The 20,521-nt window shown below is 41.5% G+C and overlaps 1 protein-coding gene across 1 annotated transcript in view; it reads left to right on the forward strand.

The window, feature by feature from the left end:
* LOC139763961 (uncharacterized) overlaps positions 1-7,795 on the forward strand; it is an 80,745-nt gene extending 72,950 nt beyond the window's left edge. The window contains exon 4 of the mRNA XM_071690442.1: positions 4,400-7,795. Within this exon, the coding sequence (XP_071546543.1) occupies positions 4,400-5,108 (709 nt within the window). The 3' untranslated portion in view covers positions 5,109-7,795. The remainder of the gene's footprint in view (positions 1-4,399) is intronic.
* Positions 7,796-20,521: the final 12,726 nt, after the last annotated feature.

Here is a 20,521-nt window from a genome sequence, read left to right on the forward strand (position 1 = left end):
GTCACTCAACTCTACTGTACCTAATAACCTAGCTCTTACTCACATTTACTCTCAGCTTTCTTCTTTCACACACTGTACCAAACATAGTCAACAGCTTCTGCAATTTCTCACCCGAATCAGCTACCAGCGCTGTCTCATCAGCGAACAACAACTGACTCACTTCCCAAGCTCTCTCATCCACAACAGACTGCATACTTGCCCCTCTCTCAAAAACTCTTGTATTCACCTCCCTAAGAACCTCATCCACAAACAAATTAAACAACCATGGAGACATCACGTACCCCTGCCGCAAACCGACATTCACTGAGAACCAATCACATTCCTCTCTCCTTACTCGTACACATGCCTTACATCCTCGATAAAAACTTTTCACTGCTTCCAGTAACTTGCCTTCTACACCACATACTCTGAATACCTTCCACAGAGCATCTCTATCAACTCTATCATATGCCTTCTCCAGATCCATAAATGCTATATACAAATTCGTTTGTTTTTCTAAGTATCTCTCACATATATTCTTCAAAGCAAACACCTGATCCACACATCCTTTACCATTTCTGAAACCACACTGATCTTCCCCAATCTGATGCTCTGTACATGCCTTCACCCTCTCAATCAATACCCTCCCATATAATTTCCCAGGAATACTCAATAAACTTATACCTCTGTAATTTGAGCACTCACCTTTATCCCCTTTGCCTTTGGACAATGGCACTATGCATGCATTCTGCCAATCCTCAGGCACTTTACCATGAGCCATACATACATTGAATATCCTCACCAACCAGTCAACAACACAGTCACCCCTTTTTTAATAAATTCCACTGCAATACCATGAAAACCCGCCGCAATGCCGGCTTTCATTTTCTACAAAGCTTTCACTACCTCTTCTCTTTTTACCAAATCATTCTCCCTGACCCTCTCACTTCGCACACCACCTCGACCAAAACACCCTACATCTGCCACTCTATCATCTAACACATTCAACAAACCTTCAGAAAACTCACTCCATCTCCTTCTCACATCACCACTACTTGTTATCACCACCCTATTAGCCCCCTTCACCGATGTTTCCAGTTGTTCTCTTGTCTTACACACTTTATTTACCTCCTTCCAAAACATTTTTTTATTCTACCTAAAATTTGATGATACTCTCTCACCCCATCTCTCATATGCCCACTTTTTCACCTCTTGCACCTTTTCCTTGACCTCCTGCCTCTTTCTTTTATACATCTCCCAGTCATTTGCACTATCTCCCTGCAAAAATCGTCCAATCGCCTCTCTCTTCTCCTTCACTAATGATCTTACTTCATCCCACCACTCACTACCTTTTCTAATCTGCCCACTTCCCACGCTTCTCATGCTACATGCATCTTTTGCTCTAGCCATCACTGCTTCCCTAAATACATCCCATTCCTCCCCCACTCCCCTTACGTCCTTTGCTCTCACCTTTTTCCATTCCGCACCCAGTCTCTCATGGTACTTCCTTACAGAAATCTCCGTCCCAAACTCACTCTCACCATACTCTTCACTCTAACATTCTCTCTTCTTTTCTGAAAACCTCTGCAAATCTTCACCTTCGCCTCCACAAGATAATGATCAGACATCCCTCCAGTTGCACCTCTCAGCACGTTAACATCCAAAAGTCTCTCTTTCACGCGCCTATCAATTAACACGAAATCCAATAACGCTCTCTGGCCATCTCTCCTACTTAGATACGTATACTTATGTATATCTCTCTTTTTAAACCAGGTATTCCCAATCACCAGTCCTTTTTCAGCACAAAAGTCTAGAAGCTCTTCACCATTAACACTTACAACACTGAACACCACATGTACACCAATTATTCCCTCAACTGCCACATTACTCATCTTTGCATTCAATTCACCCATCACTGTAACCTGGTCTCGTGCATCAAAACTGCTAATATACTCACTCAGCTGCTCCGAAAACACTTGCCTCCCATGATCTTTCTTCTCATGTCCAAGTGCATAGGCACTAATAATCACCCACCTCTCTCCATCCACTTTCAGTTTTACCCATAGCAATCTAGAGTTTACTTTCTTACACTATCACATACTCCCACAACTCCTGCTTCAGGAGTAGTGCTACTCCTTCCTTTGCTCTTGTCCTCTCACCAACCCCTGACTTTACTCCAAAACATTCCCAAACCACTCTATCCCTTTACCCTTGAGCTTCGTTTCACTCTAACCAAAACATTCCGATTCCTCTCCTGAAACATATTACCTATCCTTTTTTCTCCTCTTGGTTCCATCCACACACATTTAGACCATAACTAGGGTCACTAAGCCATCACCTCACCATAACTAGGGTCACTAAACCATCATCTTACCATAACTAGGGTCACTAAGCCATCAGCTCACCATAACTAGGGTCACCAAGCCATCATCTCACATAACTAAGGTCACTAAGCCTTCATCTCATCATAGCTGGGGTCACTAAGCCATCACCTCCCATAACTAGGGTCACTAAGCCATCACCTCCCATAACTAGGGTCACTAAGCCAACATCTTACCATAACTAGGGTCACTAAGCCATCATTTCACCATAACTTGGGTCACTAAGCCATCACCTCACCATAACTAGGGTCTCTAAGCCATCCTCACCATAACTCGGGTCACTAAGCCATCACCTAACCATAACTAGGGTCACTATTGCCATCATCTCACCATAGCTAGGGTTACTATTGGCATCATCTCACCATACCTAGGGTCCCTAAGCCATCATCTTACCATAACTAGGGTCACTAAGCCATCATCTCACCATAACTAGGATCACTAAGCCATCATCTCACCATAACTAGGGTCACTAAGCCATCAGCTCACCATAACTAGGGTCACTAAGCCATCACCTCACCATAACTAGGGTCACTAAACCATCATCTTACCATAACTAGGGTCACTAAGCCATCATCTCACCATAATTAGGGTCACTAAGCCATCATCTCACATCACTAGGGTCACTAAGCCTTCATCTCACCATAGCTAGGGTCACTAAGCCATCAGCTCACCATAACTAGGGTCACTAAGCCATCATCTTACCATAACTAGGGTTACTAAGCCATCATCTCGCCATAACTAGGGTCACTAAGCCATCATCTCGCCATAACTAGGGTCACTAAGCCATCATCTCACCATAACTAGGGTCACTATTACCATCACCTCACCATAACTAGGGTCACTAAGCCATCATCTCACCATAACTAGGGTCACTATTACCATCACCTCACCATAACTAGGATCACTAAGCCATCATCTTACCATAACTAGGGTCACTAAGCCATCATCTTACCATAACTAGGATCACTAAGCCATCAGCTCACCATAACTAGGGTCACTAAGCCATCAGCTCACCATAACTAGGGTCACTAAGCCATCATCTTACCATAACTAGGATCACTAAGCCATCAGCTCACCATAACTAGGGTCACTAAGCCATCACCTCACCATAGCTGGGGTCACTAAGCCATCACCTCACCATAGCTAGGGTCACTAAGCCATCATCTTACCATAACTAGGGTCACTAAGCCATCATCTCACCATAACTAGGGTCACTAAGCCATCATCTCACCATAACTAGGGTCACTAAGCCATCATCTCACCATAACTAGGGTCACTAAGCCATCAGCTCACCATAACTAGGGTCACTAAGCCATCATCTCACCATAACTAGGGTCACTAAACCATCATCTCACCATAACTAGGGTCACTAAGCCATCATCTCACCATAACTAGGGTCACTAAGCCATCAGTTCTCTGAGACCATCTCGTCCAGATGGGCTCAGTATCAGCTTCAGTGTGAGACTCAGTGTCAGTTATTGATCTGTCATGAACTGCTCTTGACGATATTGAAGGATATACGATGAGGCGAAGGCGAGGTTCATTTCATGATTATCTTCATGATATTCTCTCTTAGATCTGAAGGTAGTAAGAAATCTTGCTCTTAAATAGCACACGTCAACTGGAGAACTTTGTTTACATGTTGAGGAGGGATGTGATCTAATGACCCATCTATCTAACTGTCGTGATCTGATGAACCATCTATCTAACTGTCGTGATCTAATGACCCATCTATCTAACTGTCGTGATCTGATGACCCATCTATCTAACTGTCGTGATCTAATGACCCATCTATCTAACTGTCGTGATCTGATGACCCATCTATCTAACTGTCGTGATCTAATGACCCATCTATCTAACTGTCGTGATCTGATGACCCATCTATCTAACTGTCGTGATCTAATGACCCATCTATCTAACTGTCGTGATCTAATGACCCATCTATCTAACTGTCGTGATCTAATGACCCATCTATCTATCTATCTGTTGCAGGTCCGCTAAAATGATTTTGATTTTCCCCTTTCTTCTTTCTCTCACAGTAACACTGGTCGAACCCTCCAGCGGCAACAACTGCCTCAACAACAACAACAAGAGCATGACAAACACACACCGAAGCATAACAAACACAGTCAACAGCGACAGATTTCTGAACAACGAAACAAGAACGAACGAGAGCTGGACGTGTGGAGGCAACACAGCTTCCTGCACCAGACGGACGAGAGCAACCCGGCCGGGGGAGGCAGCAGCAGGCCAGGTGACCTGCCTCACCACACCACTACTAACCCTCGACCAGACCACCAGCAGGAAGGTCCTCCTCGCCAGGACCAAGCTAACCATGACTACCACACTGGTCCTCATCATGACAGCCAGGAGCATGATAACAACATTCAAGATCATGTCTCTCACAAACACCAGGATTGTGATGACTCTGGCCAACACAGTTACATCTTTTCTCATCTGCCTTCCAACCGTCAGAGCAGACATGTCGGCTCCTCTCGTCGCCAGTGTAGTCAGGAAACACTGCGCCAGAAACAATCTCCTCCACACCCACTCAAGAAGTACTCCGTCCATCACCCGCAGCCGCACAAGGTCGCACACTACCAGCTACACAGCCGCCACCCGCCACACACGCCAGACCGCCAGCACCAGCGGCAACACAGCGTCCGTCATCGTCGACCCATCCACAATGTACAGCGATATCCATCGGTCGGTTACGCAGCAAATCGACCTGAATTCAACATCAGGTAAGAGACTTATGGTCTGCCAGGGTAGGCTGGAGGCGGCTCCACCCGTCATGCACGTGTGCTGTCATGACCGAGAGACGTTGCAGCCCCGGAGAACATGATGTAGCGTAGGGCCTGGCCAGACACTGTGCATGTAGTACAAGGATAGACGTAGCAAGTAATTCTGAGACTGGAAACCAAACCTTTATTCTCACCCGTGTCATCCAGCCCAGGGCACATACAAGGGCGGATCAGGTTCGATCCTGGAGGAAGATAAGAGGGATTTTGTGTCCCGTGTTCGATGCCCACATGAGGATCACCGTGTTGGCCCGTTGGCCGATCCCACGGCTCCAATGTACGTGACTCCCTGCTCGCTAGCCATACTAGGCTTGACCTACGTGTTAGTTCTTCCGACAACAAAGAAATCAATGAACAAATGATGTCTTATCAGGAAGCTTGAGAAACCTATGCAAATATTACATGAAATTACATAGATCATAAAAATTGATAATAACATTAAATATCACCCATTCATTAAACTGGTCCGACCTTTGTCGAACTGTGGAAAAATTAAGTCGTAAGGTTATCATTCACTATAGTGGGTTTAACAGTATGGAGACAGTGGGTTTAACAGTATAGAGACAATGGGTTTACGTTCTATTGCATAAAAGAATATTAGATTTGTCATCATTCCCAAGAGCTAAAGTTCTAACATAAACCTTACAACATTGCTCAAGTCACAGGAAGAAGTTATATCATTTGATCATCTTTCCGGCTGGTGGGCCAGATGTACCTACGTACGTATGTCCACACACACACACACACACACACAACTCACCGTCCCAGCGCTTCTCATCATTAAGCCTCAGTCGACCTAATTCTCCCATGATAACCCTGAGACATTGGCCGATAAATACCCAGAAATTTCACTAGCAAACAAGTCTCCCATCTATCTAGGCATCACATAGATGGTATTTAGCTTGGACTTGTTTCCGACCATTGAAAGGTTTGTATGGTAATCCTGGAACCAATAATCATGTCAGGGTTTACTGCCGACGGCCGCCAGAATCAAAGCCAAACCTTCGTCTTGTGATCGTGTGACGCAAACTGACGCTGTCAACAAGCGAAGGTGTTGCGTATAAGTAAAGATACATTTTGTAGTTTTCATTGATCAGTTACATTCTCTATTTTTAAGATCAGTTTGTTATACTAGAGTATATACAACTATCAGTTAACTTTGAGCGTAAATATTATATCTTTAGTGTAGAATTTACGGAAATAACGAAAAAGAAAGCGCAAGTTAGAATCTTTTCAGCACGAAGTCATAACTTATTATTATAATGGTTCCTTTGGATAAAGAAAAATGACCCTAATAACCGATAAATGTGTGAAACGCAACATCAAAACGGCCCATCCCTGAGCTGCCGATGGCAACACACTAATCATGTGACGCAGCAGCTTGCCGGGTATTGCGTGATCTAGCTAGTGGTGTTGGCTCACAAGCCGCCAGTTCTCGGGAGCGAAAACCAAATACCTATAGAAGAGGAAAAGTGAACCAACATTGCGGCGTAGGGCAAAGGGGTCAGGTTTGGAAGTTAGCCTGGGAAAGTTTATAACTCGGCCTGCTTTCGATTCAACTCTGTCAAGCAAGGATACAGAGCTAAAACCACCTCAAATGTGAGAGCTGTACTCCATACAAGGACGAATCAACAACTTGTATAAACGGAGCAAATGTTCAGAAGAGCAGAAATTTCGACATCTAAACAAGACACCCAGTTTCTTAGAGGCAGACTTACCTATTCCTGTAATGTGGGGTTGCCAAGAAAGACTGAATGTTACAGTGACACCAAGTATGTCAAAGGAGAGACGAAAGTTGTGAGGAGTTTCCGATAGAGATGGGTAGAAACTGAGTCTTGGAGGCATTAAACTTAACAAGACTATGTGTACACCACTGAGGTATCCTGTCCAAGTCTGAGTTTATTAGGAAGCTGTGTCAAGACGAGATGCAGATCGCGTGAGAGAAGAGGGAGCAGAATTGATCGATGTAGATGAATGCAATGTTGAGTCGTCAGCGCATGAGTGCACTAGATTATTTGTGGAGGAGAGGAAACAATTTAAAAAAAAGGAGGAAAAAGTGTAGGGGACAGGACAGAACCTTGAGGGACACCGCTGTTGGTGGAGAAAAGGGGGAGGCTGATCCATCAACAACCACAGAAATAGATCGGCCGGAGGGAAGCCAAAAAAAGGGAGCTAAGAGAAGAGATCCCGATGCCTCACTCTATCAAAAGCTCAGATATGTCGAGGGCAACTACACATGACTCCCCAAAATCCTTCAGGGATGATGACCAGACATTAGTAAGATAAGAAAGAATATCACTAACTGATCTCGCCTTACGGAAGCCATACTGGTGATCAGAGAGAAGACTGTGATGTTCGAGGTGTTTAATGATATGGGAGTTGAGGAGGGATTCGAAGACTTTAGAAATGGTAGATCTCAAAGTGATTGGACGATAGTCAGGAGGTCAGAACGGTCACCCTTCTTAGGGATGGGATGAACCAACACATGCTTCCAAGGAGAAGAAAAGTTTTGGTTTTTAAGCAGAAACGGAACACACGAGCAAGCACAGGTGCAAGTTCAGAGGGACACTCTTTCAGTACACGAGGATGGATGCCATCAGGAACATAAGTCTTGCTTGTGTCCAAAAAAAAAAAAAAAAAAAAAAACGCTTTTCAGGACAGTCCGAAAGAAATTATGGGAAGAGGCATACGAATAGTAAGAGGAGCATCATGGGGTGAAGGAATGCTAGAGTCACCCAAGGTGGAGTTAGAGGAGAAACGGGAACGAAAGAGAGTTACTTTGTCTACGGGAGAGACAACTATACTACCGTCAGAATGGAAAAGTAAAGGAGAGGTAGAGCGACAGAAGTTGTTAGAGACGCCCCTAGCTAAAGACCAGAGAGGTCTAGGACGAGGAGAGGTTATTGCATTTCATGTGGATAAAGGAACACCGTCACACGGATAACGTGCTTACAGCGATTACGGGCAGTGTTAAGTGCTGGATGGGAGCCAGAGGGAGGAGAGTTTTTCCAAGCACAGTATGTCTGATCCCTTGCCTGAATGACCTCAGAACAGGAAGGGTTGAACGATGAAGTGGAGGAAGATGTCGTCTCGGAGGAGATAAATACTTCCATTCCCTCAACAATAACCTCTGCTATGCGTTTGACAGAGACAGAAGCATTAGCACATAAGAGACAGTAATTTACCCAAAGAAAGTCAGAAAAGAAGTTACGTAAGTTATTCGTCAGCTTTGTTGAGGTGTCAGTATTTACGCTTGGAAGGAGCTACTTGAGGGAGAGGTGCCGTTAGATACATTTATGAGAGAGTGATCAGATGAACCAAGTGGGAGCGAGATTGTGTATTTACAGCGGGATGATTAGGGATGAAAAACAGATGCAGAATATTAGGAGAATGGTCACAGTGGTCAGAAATATAAGTAGAGTAGGAGATCAATGTGTAAAAGAAAAAATATATTTCTTTTTATTCCTGGTTGATAAGTGTTATGATCTTCCTGATTACGTCTAAAAAGTATAGAAAATGACTTTTTGAAATTTAACTATTTTTCAGAACATTCCAGATAGAATCAGTGTTGAGTAGCTGATATAGAACTTTCTATAAGTTTCCAGCGATATAAATAGTAGTCAGAGTGGGAGGAAGATGTTGTAGATCCAGATTACAATGTCAGAGTTGCAGCTGAGGAGAGAAACACATACTACCACAATCAACAAGGCATCAACGACTTGATCAGAGATCTTGGTCTCACAAAGTCCAGCGCCGAGCTTGTTGGATGAAAGTGTGCAGTTCGCAGATCAGAGGAAGCGTCACCTAGGTTTTTCCAGCTTCTTCACCCGTCAAGATGGGCTCTGCTTCTGCCACAATGTAGCCAGTCTGGTCGAGGCAAACCCGAGCGAGTGGTGCCTCTTTACTGACAGCTCTTCCAGGAGCCTCAAAGCCGTGCTGCTCCGTAACGAGAACCCGTGTCTTCCCCTGGCTCGCTCGGCGCACCTTAAAAAAGAATACTACAGTGTCAGTACCTTGCTAGACGCCCTGAAGTATGATGAGCACAGCTGGGAGGTCATCACAGACTTCAAAATGGTGGCATTCCTGATGGGTCTCCAAGGTGGTTCGACCAAGTTTCCCAGCTATCTTGACCTTTGAGGCAGCAGGGACACCACGGCGCACTACCACAGGCGGGACTGACCACAGAGGACCTGAATTCTCTGTGGGGATGAACCTCGTCAAGCGAGAGCCACTGGTGGACCCCTGGAAGGTGTTGATGCCTCCAGTGAACATGAAATTAGACCTAATGAAACAATTTGTCACACGTCTAGATATGGCGTCTGTAGCCTGCAAGTACCTTCAAGACTTCTTCCCTAAGCTGTCTGAGGCAAAGGTCAAAGCCGGTGTCTTCGTGGGACCACAGATAAAGAAGATCCTGGAGTGCAAGGAATTTCCCAAGAAGCTCACTAGGAAGGAGGAAGCAGCTTGGTACAGCCGTGTCGCACTGGTTCGGGGCTTCCCGGGCAATCACACAAGGCCGCAAACTATGTGCAGCTAAGCTGGTTGAGACTATGGTGAAGAACTACGGCAAAATGGCCTGCAGGATGTCCCTCAAAGTCCATATCCTCAACGTTCATCTTGATAACTTCAAGGAGAACATGGGAGCGCATTGGGAGGAGCAAGACGAGCGCTTCCACCAGGATATACTGGACTTGGAACGCCGCCACCAAGGAACATATAACGAGAACATGATGGTAGATCATATTTCGGGGCTGATTCGTGAAAGTGATTTACAGTTTAACATTAATGTAAATACATGTAGATTTTGATTCATATATTGTTTTCTGACTTTATGTGAAAAGGAATGTGCAAATTCGCCCGTTGTCCAATTGGAACTAGGGCAATTTCAAAATATCACTGTCCTGGTCACAAAAGCAAAGTTTGAAGGGAATAATAGCCTTTTTCTCTGCTCTTTACACATAAGCAATTAGGAAATAACACTTACTAACCAGGAACAAAAATTGTGTCACACACTGATATGCTCTAAATCACTGTGAATGGAGAACGTGAGGGCTTCACTCCCTCCACCATCTGTATGGGAGGAATTCAACCATTCCCTATGGTGAACGTTAAAATCTCCGAGGTAGAGGATCTCTTCTTGCAGGTGAGAGAATGCCAGTCTCATGGTAAGGATACAAAATTTGTAGAATTGGGAGAGAAACAAGCGAAACAGAGGAAAAGTGTGGAAGTAGGGAGTCAGTCCTTGAGCTACATAACATCAGTGTTGGAGAATAGAGATCCTTGAGCGTGCAGCAGCTGTGTTGATGTTGGAATAACACAAACAAAACCTTTGAGCCGGAACCGTGGATGGAGGCTATAGTTAGATATGAGAGCGAGACGAGTGAGAACATAATGAGACAACTGTGTCTCAGAGAGAAGACATCAGGAGAGGTACTTGACAGATGGTGGTCAGCTGAGGACAGCTTACTAGAGTGACCACGAATGGTGGGATACTGAGGAGAAAAAGAAGGTTTAACCAAGACGAAAAGGTCGTAGGAGGGGCCGGTACTGCTCCTGCCAGAGCCTCCCTCTAACTGGCAGTAGAGTCAGGCAGAAACCCGGAGATTCTTGGCACCGCAGGATGCAGGAGACTCCAACACCAGTGAGAGGGAGGGCTCAGGTGGTAGCGTTTTGGTCCCTGCCAGTACCCCAGCTAACTCAAGGATTATCCTGTCCCTTACCCTTGGAGTAACCCATTAAGTAGCAGGTTGTTGACAACAGCTGCCCAGGGTGGTACTACCGTCCTGACTGAGGAGCGTTAAAGTGATGCCTGGAACCATCTTACACTCTCCATGTCTGGATTGCTCGTCTTACCATCACTGTCATCAAAACGGGACTACCAGACTAGTCCTGCCATCTTACAAGCACCACAAACTTAATTAAACCTTGATCATTATCATTACTTTTTTCCACAAAAGTATTTTGTCAATTCCTGTCCACTTAAACACTTATAAGTATCATCATGACAGTCCGTCAAATCTATGGCGCCTTGTTGAACTCCAGGGGCAGTCGGCAGTGAGTGGTGGAGCGGTCCAGAAAGTTGACCAGAAAATGGTTGAACTCGAGGGAGTCGACCAGATAGTGTCTAATAGGTACAGGGAGTAGACCAGGTCACTGCTCTGGTCTGGTCACTATAATCAAACCGCTCTCTATGATTCTCTCACTCCATATACCACCCGACCCAAACACATTGCACCCTACCATCAAACACATTCAACAATCCTTCAAAGTAATCGCACCATCTCCCCTTCATTTAATTTCTGCTTGAAGCGGTTCCCTTCACCGATGCTCCCATTACTTTGCTTATCATTCTTAACCCCAAGAACCTCCCCATATCATTCTTAACCCCAAGAACCTCCCATATCATTCTTAACCCCAAGAACCTCCCCATATCATTCTTAACCCCAAGAACCTCCCCATATCATTCTTAACACCAAGAACCTCCCCTTATCATTCTTAACCCCAAGAACCTCCCCATATCATTCTTAACACCAAGAACCTCCCCTTATCATTCTTAACACCAAGAACCTCCCCATATCATTCTTAACCCCAAGAACCTCCCCATATCATTCTTAACCCCAAGAACCTCCCCATATCATTCTTAACCCCAAGAACCTCCCCATATCATTCTTAACACCAAGAACCTCCCCTTATCATTCTTAACCCCAAGAACCTCCCCTTATCATTCTTAACCCCAAGAATCTCCCCTTATCATTCTTAACACCAAGAACCTCCCCTTATCATTCTTAACACCAAGAACCTCCCCTTATCATTCTTAACCCCAAGAACCTCCCCTTATCATTCTTAACCCCAAGAACCTCCCCTTATCATTCTTAACACCAAGAACCTCCCCTTATCATTCTTAACCCCAAGAACCTCCCCTTATCATTCTTAACCCCAAGAACCTCCCCTTATCATTCTTAACCCCAAGAACCTCCCCTTATCATTCTTAACCCCAAGAATCTGCCCTTATCATTCTTAACACCAAGAACCTCCCCTTATCATTCTTAACACCAAGAACCTCCCCTTATCATTCTTAACCCCAAGAACCTCCCCTTATCATTCTTAACCCCAAGAACCTCCCCTTATCATTCTTAACACCAAGAACCTCCCCTTATCATTCTTAACACCAAGAACCTCCCCTTATCATTCTTAACACCAATAACCTCCCTTATATTTACACAAAGTTTCTTACTCCAGCTCTCATCTGTCCTTTATCTCAGCTCAACACCTTCCTCTCAACCCTTCTGCCGCTTCCTCTTATACATCTCCACAACACAGTGATAACAACACATGATAACACCACAACACACTAATAACAACACATAACAAAAGTACAATACAATGAAATCAACATATGATAAAAGTACAACACAGTGAAAACAACACATGATAAGACCACAACACACCAATAACAACACATGATAAAACTACAATAGTGAAAACAACACATGATAACACCAAAACACAGTGAGAACAACACATGATAACACCCCAACACACTAATAACAACACATGATAAAACTGCAACACAGTGATAACAGCACATGATAAAAGTACAACATAGTAATAACAACACATGACAACACCACAACACACTGATAAAAACACATGATAACGCCACAACACAGTGATAACAACACATGATTATACCATAGCACAGTGATAACAACACATGATGAAACTACAACAAAGTAATAACAACACATGATAACCCAACACAGAGATAACAACTCATGATAACACCACAACACAGAGATAACAACTCATGATAACACCACAACACAGTGAAAACAACACATGATGATCGCATAACAAAGTGATAACGCATGATAAAACTACAACAAAGTAATAACACATAACACAACACAGTGATACCAACACATGATAACACTACACCAGTGATAACAGCACGTGATAACACCACAACAGTGATAACAACACATGATAAAACTACAACAGTGATAACAGCACAACACCACAACACAGTGATAACAACACATGATAACACCACAACACAGTAATAACAACACGTGATAAAACTACAACACTGATAAAAACACATGATAACACCACAACACAGTGATAACACATGATAACACCACAACACAGTAATAACAACTCATGATAAAACTACACATGATAACGCTACAACACATGATAACACCACAACACAGTGATAACAGCGCACGATAACACCACAAACGTGATAACACATGATAATACCACAACATGGTGATAACACAGGATAACACCACAACACAGTGGTAACAACACATGATAAGATCACAACACAGTGATAACAAGACATTATAAAACCACAACACACAAATAACAACACATGATAAGACCACAGCACAGTGATAACAACATATGATAACATCACAACACAGTGATAACAACACATGCCAACACCACAACACAGTGATAACAACACATACCACCACAACACAATGATATCAACACATGATAAGACTACAACACAATAATACCAACACATGAAAACACGACAAGACAGTTATAACAACAAATGGGAACACCAGAACACAGTGATAACAACAAATAATAACACCACTACACAGTGATAACAACACGATAACACCACAACTCAATGATAACAACACTGAGACCAAAATAAAATGATAACACCACAACAGTGATAAAGCATGGTAAGACCACAACACAGTGACAACAGCACATAAGACGACAACACAGTGATAACCACACATAATAAGACCACAGCACAGTGATAGCAACACATGATATGACCACAACACAGTGATAGCAACACATGGTAAGACCACAACAGTGATAACAATACATGATAAGACCACAAAACAGTGATAACAACACATGATAACACCACAAGTGATAATAATGCATTATAAAACCACAACACATTGATAACAACACATGATAAGACCACAATACAGCTATGATATTGCATTATAAGACCACAACACAGTGATAGCAACACAGGGCAAGACCACAACACAGTGATAACAACACATGATAACACCACAATACAGTGATAACAGCACATGATAACACTACAACGCAGTGATAACAACACATGATAACACCAGAAGTGATAATAATGCATTCTACAGCCACAACACAATGATAAAAAATCATGATAACACCACATGACAGTGATAATTATAAGAACACAACACAGTGATAACAACACATGATGAGACCACAATACAGCGATGATTTTGCATTATAGACCACATTACAGTGATAACAACACATGATAAAACCACGACACAGTGATAACAATACATGATAACACCACAACAGTGATAACAAAACATGATAAAATCACAAGTGATAATAATGCATTATAAAACCACAACACAGTGATAACAACACATGATAACACCACACAAAGTGATAACAACACATGATATGACCACAACACAGTAATAACAACACATGATAACATCACAAGGGATGATAATGCATTATGAAACCACAAAACAGTGATAACAACACATGACCACAACACAGTAATAACAACACATGATAACATCACAAGGGATGATAATGCATTATGAAACCACAAAACAGTGATAACAACACATGACCACAACACAGTAATAACAACACATGATAACACCAATTGATAATACTGCATTATAAAGCCACAGTACAGTGATAACAACACATGACAAACCATGATACAGTGATAACAACACATGATAACACCACAACAGTGATAACACATGATAACACCACAAGTGATAATAATGCATTATAAAACCACAACACACTGATGACAACACATGATAACACCATATCACTGTGATAAAAACACATGATAATACCACAACACAGTGATAACAACACATGATAAGACCACATCCCAGTAATAACAACACGTGATAACACCACAAGTGATAATAATGCATTATAAGACCACAACGCAGTGAAAGACCACAGTACAGCAATGATATTGCATTATAAGACCAAAACACAGTGATAACACATGATAAGACCACAACACAGTGATAACAACGCATGATAACACCACGACAGTGATAAAAACACATGATAACACTAAAGTGATAATAATGCATTATAATACCACAACACAGTGATAACAGCACATGATAAGACCATAACACAGTGATAACAACACATGATAACACTACAGCACAGTGATAACGAAACATGATAACACCACAACACAGTGATAATGATGCTTTATAAGACAAAACAGTGAAAGCAACACATTCTAACACCACATCACTGTGATAATACGTCATAAGACCACAACACAGTGATAACAACACATGATAACACCACAACACTGTGATAACAACACATGATAAGACCACGACACACTGATAAAGACACAAGACAAGACCAAAACACAGCGATAACAGCACATGATATCGCCACAACACAGTGATAGCAACACGTGATAACACCACAACACAGTGATAACAACAAATGACAAGACCACAACACACTGATAAAAACACATAACACCAAAACACAGTGATAACAACAAATGAGAACACCACAACATAGTGATGATGAGACATTATGACACCACGACACAGTGATAAGAAAACATAACACCACAACACAGTGATAACACTTGATATAACCACAACACAGTGATAAGAAAACATAACACCACAACACACTGATAGCACTTGATATAACCACAACACAGTGATAAGTAAACATAACACCACAATAGAGTAATAACAACTCATGCTAACACACCAGCACAGTGATAAAGTATGATAAGAACAAATACGGTAATAATAACATATAACACCACAATACGGTGATGATAATACATCATGTTACCACAACACAGTGATAACAACACATGATAACACCACAACACAGTAATAATTATAAATTGTAAGACCACAACACAGCTATAACAACACCTGTTAACACCACAACACAGTGATAAGAATATATCAAAACACCACAACACTGATGATAACACATGATAACACCACAACGCAGTGATGTGATAATGATACAAGACCATAACAAAGTGAAAACAACACATGTTAGCACCACAACAAAGTGATAATAATACACTATAAGACCACAACACATTGCTAAAACAAAATATGAGACCAAACGACTGTTATAAGACAACACATGATAAGACCACATTACATCTATTACAACAATGATGAGACCACAACACAGTGATAACAACATAAGATAAGACCACAACACAGTGATAACCACATAAGATAAGACCACAACACAGTGATAACAACACATAATGTGACCACAACACAATGATAACTAACTATAATAAAACAACAATGATGACACATGTAAGACCACAATAGTGTGATAAAAACACATAATAAGACCACAACATAGTGATAACATATAATAAGACCACAGCAGTTATAACAACATAATATGATCACAACACAGTGATAACAACTAACTATAATAAAAGAACACTGATAATAACACCTGTAAGATCACAACACTGATTAAAAACACATACTAAGACCACAACGCAGTGATAACAACACATAATACGACCACAACACAGTGATAACAACATAAGATAAGACCACAACACAGTGATAACAACACATAATGTGACCACAACACAATGATAACTAACTATGATAAAACAACACTGATGATAACACATGTAAGACCACAACAGTGTGATAAAAACACATAAGACCACAACATAGTGATAACATATAACAAGACCACAACAGTTATAACAACATACTATGATCACAACACAGTGATAACAACTAACTATAATAAAACAACACTGATAATAACACATGTAAGATCACAACACTGATTAAAAACACATACTAAGACCACAACGCAGTGATAACAACACATAATACGACCACAACACAGTGATAACAACACATGATAACACAACAGTGATGACAGCATACTATAAAACCACAAAACACACAATGATAACAATATATGATAAGACATTACAAGACCCTCCCAAAATGACAACAACACATAATAAGTCCACAACACAGTTATAACAAAGCATAATACTATAATTGCTTGTAGTTGTGGTCGTAGAATATAAAGGAAATCTTCCTATATCAACCAGATGGAGTACAGAGGACTTCTTCTGTCCCCGGGGAAGCTGGAGGCGGAACCTGAGCCCAGGTGGAGACCTGCCCGGGACTCTGGCATCTCAGACTGACCCATGACAGCGTGTAGTAGGGACATTATAAGTGTTGGTGTTGAGAGCACAGGGCGCCATCTGTTATGGTAAGTCAGTAAACTTAAGGGTGAGGCAGCTGGGAAAAATGAGTTCATCTTGTAGTAGGTCCAGAGTGCACATGGCGGCGGCTGGAGTGCTCTACACCCGCGCTGTGTAGGTGAAATATGAAGCGCTTAACTCTTCGTGAATAGTGTAGATGATGTATAACCTTCATGAAGAATGTTGTATAATGATAGTATAGAGAATGTATAACCTTCATGAAGAATGTTGTATAATGATAGTAATGTATGACCTTCATGAAGAATGTTGTATAATGATAGTAATGTATGACCTTCATGAAGAATGTTGTATAATGATAGTAATGTATGACCTTCATGAAGAATGTTGTATAATGATAGTATAGAGAATGTATAACCTTTATGAAGAATGTTGTATAATGATAGTAATGTATGACCTTCATGAAGAATGTTGTATAATGATAGTATAGAGAATGTATAACCTTTATGAAGAATGTTGTATAATGATAGTATAGGGAATGTATGACCATCATGAAGAATGTTGTATAATGACAGTATAGAGAATGTATGACCTTCATGAAGAATGTTGTATAATGACAGTATAGAGAATGTATAACCTTCATGAAGAATGTTGTATAATGATAGTATAGGGAATGTATGACCATCATGAAGAATGTTGTATAATGACAGTATAGAGAATGTATGACCTTCATGAAGAATGTTGTATAATGACAGTATAGAGAATGTATGACCTTCATGAAGAATGTTGTATAATGATAGTTTAGAGAATGTATAACCTTCATGAAGAATGTTGTATAAATAGTAATGTATGACCTTCATGAAGAATGTTGTATAATGATAGTATAGGGAATGTATGACCATCATGAAGAATGTTGTATAATGACAGTATAGAGAATGTATGACCTTCATGAAGAATGTTGTATAATGACAGTATAGAGAATGTATGACCTTCATGAAGAATGTTGTATAATGATAGTAATGTATGACCTTCATGAAGAATGTTGTATAATGACAGTATAGAGAATGTATGACCTTCATGAAGAATGTTGTATAATGATAGTAATGTATGACCTTCATGAAGAATGTTGTATAATGATAGTATAGGGAATGTATGACCATCATGAAGAATGTTGTATAATGATAGTATAGGGAATGTATGACCATCATGAAGAATGTTGTATAATGACAGTATAGAGAATGTATGACCTTCATGAAGAATGTTGTATAATGATTGTATAGAGAATGTATAACCTTCTTGAAGAATGTTGTATAATGATTGTATAGAGAATGTATAACCTTCATGAAGAATGATGTATAATGACAGTGTACATAGTGTATAACCTTCATGAAGAACGTTGTATAATAAGTGCAGAATGTATAACCTTCATGAAGAATGTTGTATAATGACAGTGTACATAGTGTATAACCTTCATGAAAAACGTTGTATAATAAGTGCAGAATGTATAACCTTAATGAAGAATGTTGTATAATGTTCAGGATGGTCTCCACTGTTAGGCTTCGTCCTGCCTCGAGCGTAACATAGAGACGTCTTCTGTACCAAGGTCATCATCCACCATAACAATTCCAAGTCATGACAATGATATTCAGAAACCTGACAGGACAGACCCTTGTGGTCTACCCTGAGGACATTATCACTAAGGATGTCACAACTCATCTGAGAAACATAGTGGTACCCTTGAAGAAATTACTGTTGCCGAATTTAAAGGTAGATCGTCAAATTGTAAATTTTGAAACATTAGGACAAAACTTTTAAGTTAAGTAGCGGATGAGAGAGAAGTATCCTCAGATTAATGAGAAGGTACAAGCTGTTTCCCTCACCCAGGGATACTGATGAGGTTTGATCATTTGTGTGATGAGGTGGATTGTACAGGAGTTTTGTGAAGGGTTTAGCACCATAACCTCACCTCTAACAGAAATACTGAGGACGTTACTTTCCACTGGGGTATGCACAGCAACAAGCAGGGGACACAGTGATGCAAGCCCCAACCTCTGCTCCTCGCTTTGCATTTCCTAATTTTCCGCAATCATTATTTTTAGTCACTGATGAGAGCGAAAAATGGGATGGGGCAATCTTAATGCACAGAATAGCGGGACAACTACATGCCACAGCTCACGGCAGCAAAACGTTGAACAAAACAAAGAAAATTATTTGATTACAGAGCAAGAAGCATGAGCTATAGTTTGGGTACTGGAGCATTGTAAGAATCTTGTCTACCGTGAACCAGTTCATGTGTTTACTGATCACCAACGACAGTTTACACTAGTTAAGAACAGGCTAACTTGGTCACGGTGAAGATCTTTGGTGCTAAGGGAGAGATTTATAAGATGACACCACAGTTCACAGGACCAAATAGGCTACTGCGACACGTGAGACGACATAAACTCACAACATTCACAAACACAGGACGTCCGGGAAGAGCAGCTGACAACCTTGAGGAGACTGAAGAGCTTGAGCTTGGTACGGAGACGTCTGCCACGTTAACACTACACACCTGGGCATGATACTACATACCTGACTTGATCTACACATTAACCCAAATGCTTATCATAACTCACAGTTGCATCATGCTCTATACAGGTTCAACATGGTTATTTCCTGCATCTTAGAGCCACCAGCATTGGTGACTACACTAACCCTATACACGTCAGACAGACTTGGAGCTCTGGTTGAACCACCTAACGATGTTCGTTGCTTTAGATCGTAGTAACAACTGGACCTCAGTATGAAGGAATAGTCCTGCACAGAAGTGTTGTCCCTCAATGCTAGAAACCAGATGCGATCCGGTAAACTTGACGTAAAGATCCCAGAGTCTTTTACACGTCTGTACTTCCCATTTCCTACTTGATTTGTTCTCAAACAAAATCCCCTTCCTCCATCCCCCTTCACAAACCCTCTAAAACTCTTCCCTCCCCCAACCCCAGACCTCCAATCAACGCCAAGAGTAACTTCCATCTTTCCATCAAACACATCATCAGCCACCAGTGTCTAATGGTTATATCAACCAGGGAGGGACAGAGACCAGCACTCTCCCCCTAACTCCTGCAACA

This window comes from Panulirus ornatus, chromosome 48 (assembly GCF_036320965.1).
Source record: "Panulirus ornatus isolate Po-2019 chromosome 48, ASM3632096v1, whole genome shotgun sequence".
Lineage (NCBI taxonomy): Eukaryota > Metazoa > Arthropoda > Malacostraca > Decapoda > Palinuridae > Panulirus > Panulirus ornatus.